Below are 14,564 nucleotides of genomic sequence, written 5' to 3'. Positions count from 1 at the left end.
CCACAGAGAACCCACAGTCATACAGTATATAGAGCCACTCTGTCGAGGGAGAGGAGCACTGAGATGTGTGCGTTTTACCTGTCATGTTGTCGAGTGCGTCGGAGCCCCAGTCACCTCGTATGACAGAGGAGAGGATGTTGTCAAAGGAATGGATGTCTTTAGAGGAGACCAGTCTGTCTCTGAACAGCCTCTTGGCCTCATAGGCTACCACCTCCAACACTGAGTCTGTTATATTACAGTTCCCTACAGACAAAGACAGGGGTTAATACACACTGGACAAAACATTCAAAAACACCTTCCTAATAGTGTGTTGCACGCGCATACCCCCCCCCCAGAACAGCCTCAATTTGTTGGGGCATGGACTCTACAAGGTGTTCCACAGGGATGCTGGCCCATGTTGACTCCAATTCTTCCCACAGTTGTGTCAACCTGGCTGGATGTTCTTGGGGTTTTGGACCATTCTTGATACACACAGAAAACTGTTGAACATGAAAAACCCAGCAGCGTTGCAGTTCTTGGCACATACTGGTGCACCTGACACCTACTACCATACCCCTTTCAAAGGCACTTAAATCTTTTGTCTTGCCCATTCACCCTCTGAATGGCACACATACACAATCCATCTTTAATCCGTCTCCTCCCCTTCATCTACACTGATTGAAGTGGATTTAACAAGTAACATCAATAAGGGATCATAGCCTCCACCTGGATTCACCTGGTCAGTCTGTCATGGAAAGAGCAGGTGTTCTTAATATTTTGTCCACTCGGTGGACACTACTACATTATACCATACAACAAAAAGACACGCAGCATCAAGACAGCTCAGTGTACACACAGTAACACACCAGAGAAGAGAGTTGAAGTGATGAGAGAGGGCATTGTGACATACCGTGTAGAAGAGGTAAGCAGCAGGAGAGAGGAAGGAGAGAGGAGAGCAAAAAACGATGAGTCATGGAAAAAAATAAGTTTGTCAGCAAACGCTTTTAATTAAAATTAATGATTGGACTCCCTATCACAGGGAGAACACATTGCAAGAGGGAGGGAGGGAGTGACAGAGGGAGAGATGAAGGAGGACAGAGAACGGAATGATGAGAGAGAGAGAGAGAGAGAGACGTGTGACAGAGGGAGCAGAACAGGGGAGAGGAAGAAAGCGATGGTGAATGCAGGAGACAGGGAGAGAACTACTGACTTTCAGAAGATATTCTGAAATATCCAACAGCAACTAGAATCAAAGGCCAGTACAGTATAAAGTTAAGACCGTTACCAAATAATGAGACGTTTTCAACGAGAAGTCAGCAACAACAGAGAAAACCCATGCAATTAGCAGTATGAAGTATTGCAGAAAGAAATTAAACCTTTTGGGGACAACTTAAAATGGGTCCCAAAAAAAGATGTGTGTAGTGCAAGGGTTCCCAAACTGTTTGGGCCCGCGTCCCCATCTTTATACCCCACCTTGTAAAACAAAGTTACGTAATCAACGGCCAATGTTTATTTGGGCTATGACAGTCTATTACAAATCAGTCTGACAGTATTTTGTAGAGTAATTCAATCTGAATGCAGTATTGGTTTAACGTGACTGAAATGCATCAGAAAGGTATTGGGAAGTTCAGAAGACCATCAAGCGATAATGATATTTTTCCCCCGGTCTGATTTAGTTCCTGGTCTTGTCCACTCTGTTCTAACGGCTTGTGGGCATAGTAGAGGGAAACAGGAAGTCCATATGTGTTTCTGAGAGTCTTATCTTTCAGTGATGGGGGTCATAATATTTTCTAGCTTAAACCATTTTTCAAAAAAGAGCCACATGTGTTGGAAGAAAACAGAAACCATTCTGTTTATTACCGACGTATCTAGCAGCTACTGGAGGTTACTGAAATAACCCCGGTTCTATGAACCAAGCAAAATGAACCAAGGGGAAACCCTGGTGTGGTGATTGTGGTCTGACCACGTGGTTTAACAACGTGGTCTGACTATAGGACCCAGTGGACAATGAGCCGTAGAAGCAGAGGCAGTAGTGTGAGGTGTGATCTGACCACGTGGTTTGACCGTGCTGTTGTGGTTGACTCACCTGCGGACAGGTCGTATCGCAGCAGGCTGAGCACCCACTGGGTGAGGACACACGGAGTGAACAGGTAGTGACTGTGGTCATCCACCGTGAACTTCGCCTTCACCTGAGACCAGAGAGATACACACACACACACACTTATTACACAGGTGTGTGTGTGGTTTAGATTTGCCTCCCTAAGAGTGAGGATTAGATATAAGAGGCAGTAAGTAAGTGCTGTGATAACAGCCGTCTAATCTAAAGCTGCTGCATGGAAAGACTAGAGCAGCTTAACGCTGAAGCTTTACTCTGATAACACATGAACTCATCTGAGACAGCACACACACCTGTTCATAGACCTGTACCAGAGACCCTGCTAGCTGGTGTGTTTTCCCGGTGCTGGCCCAGGCTGCCTGGCTCCCAAGGCTCCTCTGGAGAACAGGCTGCAGGTACGCTGAGTAGATGGTCTGGAGCTGCTCCCTGTCTGGATAACTATAGAAGAGAGCAAGTGTCAGTGTGTGCGTGCATGTGTGTGTGTGTGCGTGCATGTGTGTGTGTCAGTATGTGAGGAGAGTTGAGCAGCTCCTCACTCACAGGGGGGGTGGGGGGGTGGACTGCCGCTCCAAATTCGCTCAATTCATTTAACCAACACCCATATAGTTTTTGTGACTGCCTGGACCTACCAATTGGTTTTGAAGTATTAAAATCAAACCATATGATTTGAATAAAAAGTATTATATAAACATAAAAGAGAGAATGTAAGTAGCGCTCATCATTTCAGATAGGCTACATGTCATATTAAACAGCATATAAACTCTCTAAATAGGTCAGGAGCCAGACAGGGAGACTAAGAAGGAACAGAAATTCATTATTTAGGTTATATTATTTCAATTATATCAAGGCTAGAGCCTACAAAGAAAAATACATTGTGAAGCATTAGTGAGTGTGATACACTAGGCTGGTAGGGACATAAAGAGCTCAGCATTTAAATAACATTCGTTGTATTAAATCATTACAGTCTATAAATTGCGCATACAGGCTGTGACTTCCATAGAATTAAATACAAATGAATTATTAGGCTCAGTCTACAGTGCCTTCGAATAAATGCTTAGAAACACGAGGCCAGTCTACGGTGCCTGGAGAGCCGGCCAGTAGCGGATAACACCCTCTCCACACTTAGAGCTACTGGGGATGCTGAACAACCTTTTGACCCCTCTTACAGAGCTACTGGGGATGCTGAACAACCTTTTGACCCCTCTAACAGAGCTACTGGGGATGCGAAACACCCTTTTGACCCCTCTTACAGAGCTACTGGGATGCTAAACAACCTTTTGACCCCTCTTACAGAGCTACTGGGGATGCTAAACAACCTTTTGACCCCTCTTACAGAGCTACTGGGATACTAAACAACCTTTTGACCCCTCTTACAGAGCTACTGGGATACTAAACAACCTTTTGACCCCTCTTACAGAGCTACTGGGGATGCTAAACACCCTTTTGACCCCTCTTACAGAGCTACTGGGGATGCTGAACAACCTTTTGACACCTCTTACAGAGCTACTGGGGATGCTGAACAACCTTTTGACCCCTCTAACAGAGCTACTGGGGATGCGAAACAACCTTTTGACCCTTCTTACAGAGCTACTGGGGATGCGAAACAACCTTTTGACCCCTCTTACAGAGCTACTGGGGATGCTGAACAACCTTTTGACCCTTCTAACAGAGCTACTGGGGATGCTGAACAACCTTTTGACCCCTCTTACAGAGCTACTGGGGATGCTGAACAACCTTTTGACCCCTCTTACGGAGCTACTGGGGATGCTGAACAACCTTTTGACCCCTCTTACAGAGCTACTGGGGATGCTGAACAACCTTTTGACCCCTCTTACAGAGCTACTGGGGATGCTGAACAACCTTTTGACCCCTCTTACAGAGCTACTGGAGATGTTAAACAACCTTTTGACCCCTCTTACAGAGCTACTGGGGATGCTGAACAACCTTTTGACCCCTCTTACAGAGCTACTGGGGATGCGAAACAACCTTTTGACCCCTCTTACAGAGCTACTGGGGATGCTGAACAACCTTTTGACCCCTCTTACAGAGCTACTGGGGATGCTGAACAACCTTTTGACCCCTCTTACAGAGCTACTGGGGATGCTAAACAACCTTTTGACCCCTCTTACAGAGCTACTGGGGATGCTGAACAACCTTTTGACCCCTCTTACAGAGCTACTGGGGATGCTAAACAACCTTTTGACCCCTCTTACAGAGCTACTGGGGATGCTGAACAACCTTTTGACCCCTCTTACAGAGCTACTGGGGATGCTGAACAACCTTTTGACCCCTCTTACAGAGCTACTGGGGATGCTGAACAACCTTTTGACCCCTCTTACAGAGCTACTGGGGATGCTGAACAACCTTTTGACCCCTCTTACAGAGCTACTGGGGATGCTGAACAACCTTTTGACCCCTCTTACCAGGCTGGGCAGAGATGCAGAGTTGTTATTTTTACATTTTCCTATAGGTAGGCCGAAAGGTTTTTAGGCAAAATAACCCTATCAAAATGGAAAGCTCCAGGCCAATTGGGCCAAAATCAATTATGGCCTATTGTATAGATAATAGAACAAAAATGAACTAATCAGACTTTTAGTTTATAAATACTTTGCTACAATGACACACTTAGTTATCTACCCACCTTTTAGCATTTGCACTTAGTAAGTACACCCATTCATGAAATGTGTCTTTTCAGATTCCACAATGATTCTTTAGTTGTGGACATTACATCATCACACTCCCTCTCTTGCTATTGGTCCTCATGTTTTTAAGTCACCTTGATTTAGCACCTATGTGTTTTATCAGTCTTTATGAAAATATTTAGTAAACTCCATGACAGTAGATAAAGGAAGGGGCTACAGCAGCACACAAGTAGACCACAAATGCATGATGGGACGGGCGCGCCCTGAGCTCGTAAAGCGAGAGCTACTGGGGCACTACGGGAGTGAAATTGGAGTGGGAGAGAAGGCCGACGCTCCAGCCTTTGGGAATCTCGCTCCATGCTCCAGTCAAATTGGGTATGCTCCGCTCCAGTCAAATTGGGTACACTCTGCTCCTCGCTCTGCTCCAGCTCACATACTGGTCTGTGTCTGTGTGTCCCTACTCACTCTATGGTGCAGATGCGCACAATGGAGGTGAAGCGAGAGGTGAGTGTGTGTCGTCCCACAGCGCCTCCTGTTGACATGGAGGCCACCACCTGGACGTTCTCCAGACCCACCCAATCCAGGTTCTCATCATAGAACCCATGGTACGTCAGCACCTAGAACACACAAGGGGGAGGGAGGAGAACTCTGTCACCTTATGATAGCTTGACTAATTTCTGTCTTACCCATCGATCAAGAAATAATGTATTTTCAGTGTTGTATTACATTGAGTTGTGTTATGTTGTGTTGTATTGCATTGTGTTGTGTTGTATTGCATTGTGTTGTGTTGTATTGCATTGAGTTGTGTTGTGTTGCATTGAGTTGTGTTGTGTTGCATTGAGTTGTGTTATGTTGTGTTGCATTGAGTTGTGTTATGTTGTGTTGCATTGAGTTGTGTTGTGTTGTGTTATGTTGTATTGCATTGAGTTGTGTTATGTTATGTTGCATTGAGTTGTGTTATGTTGTGTTGCATTGAGTTGTGTTGTGTTGTGTTGCATTGAGTTGTGTTGTGTTGTGTTGCATTGAATTGTGTTGTGTTGTATTGCATTGAGTTGTGTTATGTTATGTTGTGTTGCATTGAGTTGTGTTATGTTGTGTTGCATTGAGTTGTGTTATGTTGTGTTGCATTGAGTTGTGTTATGTTGTGTTGCATTGAATTGTGTTGTGTTATGTTGTGTTAAAATTGAGTTGTGTTGTGTTGCATTGAATTGTGTTGTGTTGGGTTATGTTGTATTGCATTGAGTTGTGTTATGTTATGTTGCATTGAGTTGTGTTATGTTGTGTTGCATTGAGTTGTGTTGTGTTGTGTTGCATTGAATTGTGTTGTGTTGTATTGCATTGAGTTGTGTCATGTTATGTTGTGTTGCATTGAGTTGTGTTATGTTGTGTTGCATTGAGTTGTGTTATGTTGTGTTGCATTGAGTTGTGTTATGTTGTGTTGCATTGAGTTGTGTTATGTTGTGTTGCATTGAGTTGTGTTATGTTGTGTTGCATTGAGTTGTGTTATGTTGTATTGAGTTGTGTTATGTTGTGTTGCATTGAGTTGTGTTATGTTGTGTTGCATTGAATTGTGTTGTGTTATGTTGTGTTAAAATTGAGTTGTGTTGTGTTGTGTTGCATTGAGTTGTGTTGTATTGCATTGAGTTGTGTTATGTTATGTTGTGTTGCATTGAGTTGTGTTGTGTTGCATTGAGTTGTGTTGTGTTGCATTGAGTTGTGTTGTATTGCATTGAGTTGTGTTGTGTTGTGTTGCATTGAGTTGTGTTGTGCTATGTTGTATTGCATTGAGTTGTGTTGTGCTATGTTGTGTTGCATTGAGTTGTGTTGTGTTATGTTGCATTGAGTTGTGTTGCATTGAATTGTGTTGTGCTATGTTGTATTGCATTGAGTTGTGTTGCATTGAGTTGTGTTGCATTACATTGAGTTGTGTTATGTGTTGCATTGAGTTGTGTTATATTGCATTGAGTTGTGTTGTGTTATGTTGTGTTGCATTGAGTTGTGTTGTGTTGCATTGAGTTTTGTTGTGTTATGTTGTGTTGCATTGAGTTGTGTTATGTTGTGTTGCATTGAGTTTTGTTATGTGTTACGTTGGGCTGCGTTACGTTGGGCTGCGTTACGTTGGGCTGCGTTACGTTGGGCTGCGTTACGTTGGGCTGCGTTACGTTGGGCTGCGTTACGTTGGGCTGCGTTACGTTGTACAGTATTTGTTTGAAAAATGCATCTGGACACAGTAACATCTTTTTTGTTTCTCCTGGCTGCCAATTCCTGATCTTTTGAGAACATTGAGTCATTTAAGGGGTGGCCTGAAACCTGAGAGGAATGGCAGCTAGAGGACTATATCAGCGCTGAGGCAGAGGGCTCTTAGTGAGGACGACTGGCTAATATCCTGAACTTTGTGTGGTGATCTTTCTGGAGCCCAGAGCTGCTGAGGCATCAGCCAAATGGCTGCTACACAGACGGGACGAGGAGAAGTCCAGAGCTGCTGAGGCATCAGCCAAATGGCTGCTACACAGACGGGACGAGGAGAAGTCCAGAGCTGCTGAGGCATCAGCCAAATGGCTGCTACACAGACGGGACGAGGAGAAGTCCAGAGCTGCTGAGGCATCAGCCAAATGGCTGCTACACAGACGGGACGAGGAGAAGCCCAGAGCTGCTGAGGCATCAGCCAAATGGCTGCTACACAGACGGGACGAGGAGAAGTCCAGAGCTGCTGAGGCATCAGCCAAATGGCTGCTACACAGACGGGACGAGGAGAAGTCCAGAGCTGCTGAGGCATCAGCCAAATGGCTGCTACACAGACGGGACGAGGAGAAGTCCAGAGCTGCTGAGGCATCAGCCAAATGGCTGCTACACAGACGGGACGAGGAGAAGTCCAGAGCTGCTGAGGCATCAGCCAAATGGCTGCTACACAGACGGGACGAGGAGAAGTCCAGAGCTGCTGAGGCATCAGCCAAATGGCTGCTACACAGACGGGACGAGGAGAAGTCCAGAGCTGCTGAGGCATCAGCCAAATGGCTGCTACACAGACGGGACGAGGAGAAGTCCAGAGCTGCTGAGGCATCAGCCAAATGGCTGCTACACAGACGGGACGAGGAGAAGTCCAGAGCTGCTGAGGCATCAGCCAAATGGCTGCTACACAGACGGGACGAGGAGAAGTCCAGAGCTGCTGAGGCATCAGCCAAATGGCTGCTACACAGACGGGACGAGGAGAAGTCCAGAGCTGCTGAGGCATCAGCCAAATGGCTGCTACACAGACGGGACGAGGAGAAGTCCAGAGGCGTTAAGACTTTTTTGCTCTTGAAGTGCTTTGAGATTCGATGAAAAGCGCTACATAATAAATTATTAGTTGTATTATTATTACTGTACTGTATTGTAGTTTGTGTTGTATTGTATTTAGTGTATTGTATTGTAGTGTATTGTAACGTGTTGTGCTGTATTGTAGTGTATTGTATTATAGTGTAGTGTAGTGTATTGTATTGTATTGTATTGCGCTGTATTGTACTGCATTGAGCTGTAAAGTAGTCTGGTGTATTGTAGTTTATGGTGCTGTATTGTAGTGTACTGTATTGTACTGTAGTGTAGTGTACGGTGATGTATTATATTGTAGTGTATTGTGTTATAGTGCATTGTAATGTATTGTAGTGTATTGTGCTGTAGTGTATTGTACTGTATTGTACTGTATTGTAGTGTATTGTGCTGTGTTGTACTGTATTGTAGTATATTGTGTATTCTGGTGTTTTGTACTGTAGTGGTTTGTACTGTATTGTATTGCATTGTGCTGTATTATAGAGTATTGCATTGTATTGCACTATTGTATTGTAATGAATTGTGTGGTGTTATACTGTATTGTAGTGTATTGTGCGGTGTTGTACTGTATTGTAGTGTATTGTGCGGTGTTGTAGTGTATTGCACTGTATTGCAGTGTAGTGTATTGTGCTGTGTTGTACTGTATTGTAGTATATTGTGCGGTGTTGTACTGTATTGTAGTATATTGTGTATTCTAGTGTTTTGTACTGTAGTGGTTTATACTGTATTGTATTGCATTGTGCATTGTATTGCACTATTGTATTGTAATGAATTGTGTGGTGTTGTACTGTATTGTAGTGTATTGTGCGGTGTTGTACTGTATTGTAGTGTATTGTGCGGTGTTGTACTGTATTGTAGTGTATTGTGTGGTGTTGTACTGTATTGTAGTGTATTGTGTGGTGTTGTACTGTATTGTAGTGTATTGTGCGGTGTTGTACTGTATTGTAGTGTATTGTGCGGTGTTGTACTGTATTGTAGTGTATTGTGCGGTGTTGTACTGTATTGTAGTATATTGTGTATTCTAGTGTGTTGTACTGTAGTGGTTTGTACTGTATTGTATTGCATTGTGCTGTATTGTAGTTTATTCTGTTGTATTGTAGTTTATTGCGCTATAATGCAGTGTATTGTATTGTACTGTATTGTAGTGTATTGTGTGGTGTTGTACTGTATTGTATGGTGCTGTATTCTAGTGTATTGTACTGTATTGTGCTGTGTTGTACTGTATTGTAGTGTTTTGTGCTGTATGGTAGTGTATTGTAGATTATTGTATTGTAGTGTATTGTGCAGTATTGTAGAGTATTGCATTGTACTGTAGAGTACTGTACTGCAGCGTGTTGTAGTGTAGTTTATTCTGTTGTATTGCAGTTTATTGCACTGTATTGCACTGTATTGTAGTGCATTGTAGTTTATAGTGCTGTATTGTAGTGCATTGTAGTTTATAGTGCTGTATTGTAGTGTATTGTATTGTAGTGTATTGTATTGTACTGCATTGTATTGTAGTGTATGGTGCTGTATTCTAGTGTATTGTGCTGTATTCTAGTGTATTGTATTGTATTGTGCTTTATTCTAGTGTATTGTGCTGTATTCTAGTGTATTGTATTGTATTGTGCTTTATTCTAGTGTATTGTGCTGTGTTGAACTGTACTGTAATGTTTTGTGCTGCATTGTAGTGTATTGTAGATCATTGTAGTGTAAGGTGCCGTATTGTAGAGTATTGTAGTGTACTGTATTGTTGCGTGGTGTAGTGTATTGTGCTGTATTGTACTGTATTGAGTGTATTGTGCTATATTGTAGTGTATTGTATTGTAGTGTATTGTTTTATGATCTATTATAGTGTATTGTTTTGTGCTTTATTGTAGTGTATTGTACTGTATTGTATTCTAGTGTATTGTGATGTTGTAGTGTGTCGTAGTGTATTGTGCTCTATTGTAATTTATTCTAATGTATTGTATTGTTCTGGACTGTATTGTATTGTAATATATTGTATTGTACTGTATTGTATTGTAGTGCATTGTATTGTGCTGTATTGTATTGTACTGTACAGTAGTGCATTGTATTGTAGAGCATTGTATTGTAGAGCATTGTATTGTAGTGTACTGTACTGTACTGTACTGTACTGTACTGTATTGTAGAGCATTGTATTGTATTGTAGTGTATTGTACCGTACTGTATTGTAGAGCATTGTATTGTACTGTACTGTACTGTACTGTATTGTAGAGCATTGTATTGTATTGTAGTGTATTGTAGTGTACTGTACTGTAGAGCATTGTATTGTAGTGTATTGTATTGTACTGTACTGTACTGTACTGTACTGTATTGTAGAGCATTGTATTGTATTGTATTGTACTGTACTGTACTGTACTGTACTGTACTGTATTGTAGAGCATTGTATTGTATTTTACTGTATTGTGCTGTACTGTACTGTACTGTACTGAATTGCAGTGTATTGTAGTGTAATGTGCTGTATTGTAGTGTAGTGTGTACCTGCTGTAAGAAGGCTATGAGGTTGCTGGTGCCCCACTTGTCAGGCTTGGGCAGGTTGATGTCTTTGAGGTAGAGGACCAGGTTCTCACAGTGTTTGGGTCTGTAGGCCCGTCCCGTGTTGGAACTGAGCAGCAGGCAGGTCTGACTGAGCTTCTGGAGGACGTGACGAGACGAGGTCTGGGCGCTACAGTGGACCACCGCTACCTGGGTGGAACGCAGCCGAGAGAACGCATAGCGCAACAGCATACTGGAGGAGAACACACAGACACACAAATTAACACATATTAACACACACTCACACATTAACACTCACACATTAACACACACATTAACACAGACACAGTGTTGGCAGAACATAGGCTAAATGCCAAATCAGACCATAACATTGAAGGAGGACATGAGTCATTACAGAGGTTACATATCAGAGGATGAAGAGAAGATGACAGAGGAAGAGATAGGAGGGAGGAGAGAGGAGAATTAACTCTGTATTGAAAAGTGTTGATGCCGCAGGGGTCTGTTTAACCGAATTTGTGAGAAAAACCTCAGGGCGAGGGGGGACATTTTGTGAGGGTGCAAACTGAGATAGGATAATTGGGATGTGTGTGTCTGTGTGTGTGCGCGTGTGTGTGTGCGTGCCTGAGCACAGCAGTGGAAATTAATTAGATGTTTTTTCATCAGACAGGGATGACAAGCGTTTCCATGACGCCCTGACATTTCAGCGAGATTAGGGTTGTGGGTGTCATGGAGGGAGGTGGCTCAAGTGGAGTGTAAAAGCCAATCAGAGATGCCCTCCCTCTACTGGGTGCCCCAGGGATGACAGTAATGACTGTAGATTCAACAAGTCTCAGCCCCCCCCCCCCCCCCCCCCCCCCCCCCCCACCTACCCCTCAGTGCTATTCTAAGAAAGGTCACGCCTTAAATAAAACATGCCTGGAAACATACGTGTGTGTGTGTGTGTGTGTGTGTGTGTGTGTCATACCGTTCTCCCTGAACAGTAAGAGGAGGTTGTGCATGATCTGGCTAGAGTGTATTATACATCCTGTGTGTGTGTGTGTGTGTGTGTGTGTGTGTGTGTGTGTGTGTGTGTGTGTGTGTGTGTGTGTGTGTGTGTGTGTGTGTGTGTGTGTGTGTGTGTGTGTGTGTGTGTGTGCATTTACCCCTTGCCACAGCCCTCAGGCCCCACCAGTATGAAGGGTTGTCTGTGCTGGGAGGAGAGCCAGTGGGAGAAGCAATGCAGTCCTCTCTGCATGTCGGGGGTCTGGATGACGGGGAGTGTGTGAGTGTGTGTGAGCTCTTCCAGGCTGAGGCCGTCAGGACGTTCCAGAGTGTACACACACAGCCGGCCAGACTCAGGGTCAAAGTAGGTGTCCAGGGGCTTCCTCGGGTCAGGAGGGCTCTCTCTAGCCCAGACCAGCACCTGCAGGGAATGCACACACACACACAGTGCTTTCGGAAAGTATAGACACACCTGGACTTTTTCCACATTTTGTTAGGTTACAGCCTTGTTCTAAAATGTGTTAAATTGTTTTTCCCCCTCATCAATCTACAAACAACATTTTTTTTTTTTTTTAGTTAGATAGTTAATGTATATATTTAAAAAAAACTTAAATATCACATAAGTATTCAGACCCTTTACTCAGTACTTTGTTGAAGCACCTTTGGCAGCGATTACAGCCTCGACTCTTCTTGGGTATGATGCTACAAGCTTGGCACACCTATATTTGGGGAGTTTCTCCCATTTTTCTCTGCAGATCCTCTTAAGCTCTGTCAGGTTGGTTGGGGAGCATTGCTGCACAGCTATTTTCAGGTCTCTCCAGAGATGTTTGATTGGGTTCAAGTCATGTCTCAAGTACATTCAGAGAATTATCCCGAAGCCACTCCTGCGTTATCTTGGCTACGTGCTTAGGTTCGTTGTCCTGTTGGAAGGTGAACCTTTGCCCCAGTCTGAGGTCCTGAGCGCTCTGGAACTTTGCTCTGTTCATCTTTGCGTTTTGTTTCGTCAGAGTTCAATCTTGGTTTCGTCAGACCAGAGAATCTTGTTTCTCATGGTCTGAGAGTCCTTTAGGTGCCTTTTACACGCTACCATAAAGGCCTGATTGTTGGAGTGCTGCAGAGATGGTTGTCTTTCTTGAAGGTTCTCTCATCTCCACAGAGGAGCTCTAGAGCTCTGTCATAGTGACCATCTGGTTCATGGTCACCTCCCTGACCAAGGCCCTTCTCCCCCGATTCCTCAGTTTGGCCGGGTGGCCAGCTCTAAGAAGAGTCTTTGTGGTTACAAGCTTCTTCCATTAAAGAATGATGGAGGCCACTATGTTATTGGGGACCTTCAATGCTGTAGACATTTTTTGGTATCCTTCCCCAGATCTGTGCCTCGACACAATCCTGTCTCAGAGCTCTACGGACAATTCCTTCAACCTCAATGCTTGGTTTTTGCTCTGACATGTACTGTCAACTATGGGACCTGATATAGACAGGTGTGTGCCTTTCCAAATCATGTCCAATCAATTGAATTTACCACATGTGGATTCATCTCAAGGATGATCAATGAAAACAGGATGCACCTGAGCTCAGGTTCAAGACTCATAGTAAAAGGTCTGAATATTTATGTAAATTAGGTATTTATGTTTTTATACATTTGCTCAAATGTAGTATTGTGTGTAGATTCATTGTGTGATTCATTGTGTGTATTCATTTAATATATTTTAGAGTAAGGCTGTAACGTAACAAAATGTGGTAAAAGTCAATGGGTCTGATTAATGGATGGATGGATGGATGGATAGTTAAATGGATGGATAAATGGATGGATAGCTAAATGAATAGGTAATAGATGAATAAATGGATGGATAGTTAAATGGATGGATAGTTAAATGGATGGATAGTAAAATGGATGGATAGTTAAATGGATGGATTGTTAAATGGATGGATAGTTAACTTCTTGGATATAGGGGGCGCTCTTTTAATTTATGGATAAAAAAACGTGCCCGTTTTAAGCGCAATATTTTGTCAGGAAAAGATGCTCCACTTTGCATATAATTGGCAGCTTTGGAAAGAAAACACTCTAAGGTTTCCAAAACTGCAAAGATATTATCTGTGAGTGCCACAGAACTCATGCTACAGGCGAAACCAAGATGAAACTTCAAACAGGAAATGAGCAGAATTTTTGAGGCTCTGTTTTCCATTGTCTCCTTATATGGCTGTGAATGTGCCATGAACGAGCCTAAGCTTTCTACCGTTTGCCCAAGGTGTCTGCAGCATTGTGACGTATTTGTAGGCATATCATTGGAAGATTGGCCATAAGAGATTACATTTACCAGGGGTCCGCCCGGTGTCCTTTGTCTAAATTGGTGCATAATCTTCAGCTGCAGGCATTTTCCCATGGGATTCAGAGGAGAAAGCACACTTCCACGAACGATATATCATCGAAGAGATATGTGAAAAACACCTTGAGGATTGATTCTAAACAACGTTTACCATGTTTCAGTCGATATTATGGATTTCATTTGGAAAAAAGTTTGGTGTTTTGATGACTGAATTTTCGTTTTTTTTGGTAGCCAAAAGTGATGTACAAAACGGAGCAATTTCTCCTACACAAAGAATCTTTTTGGACAAACTGAACATTTGCTATCTAACAGAGTCTCCTCATTGAAAACATCCGAAGTTCTTCAAAAGGTAAATTATTTTATTTGAATGCTTTTCTTGTTTTTGTGAAAATGTTGCCCGCTCAATGCTAACGCTAAATGCTACGCTAGCTATCAATAATCTTACACAAATGCTTGTTTTGCTATGGTTGAAAAGCATATTTTGAAAATCTGAGATGACAGTGTTGTTAACAAAAGGCTAAGCTTGAGAGCTAGCATTTTTATTTCATTTGCGATTCATGAATAGTTAACGTTGCGTTATGGTAATGAGCTTGAGGCTGTATTCACGATCCCGGATCCAGGATGGCTAGAATCAAGAGGTTAAATGGATGGATAGTTAAATGGATAGGTAATAGATGAATAAATGGATGGATAGTTAAATGGATGGATAGTTAAATG

General features: G+C 43.0%; 1 protein-coding gene across 1 annotated transcript in view; it reads right to left on the bottom strand.

Moving 5' to 3' along the window:
* Nucleotides 1–14,564, bottom strand: part of dync2h1 (dynein cytoplasmic 2 heavy chain 1) — a 271,861-nt gene that overhangs the window by 205,591 nt on the left and 51,706 nt on the right. The window contains 6 exon segments of the mRNA XM_031795429.1: nt 79–243; nt 2,066–2,168; nt 2,389–2,533; nt 5,203–5,354; nt 10,528–10,774; nt 11,685–11,944. Of these exon segments, the coding sequence (XP_031651289.1) occupies nt 79–243; nt 2,066–2,168; nt 2,389–2,533; nt 5,203–5,354; nt 10,528–10,774; nt 11,685–11,944 (1,072 nt within the window).

Source organism: Oncorhynchus kisutch, linkage group LG18, assembly GCF_002021735.2.
Source record: "Oncorhynchus kisutch isolate 150728-3 linkage group LG18, Okis_V2, whole genome shotgun sequence".
NCBI lineage: Eukaryota > Metazoa > Chordata > Actinopteri > Salmoniformes > Salmonidae > Oncorhynchus > Oncorhynchus kisutch.
This window is presented reverse-complemented; position numbering and strand designations above follow the sequence as displayed.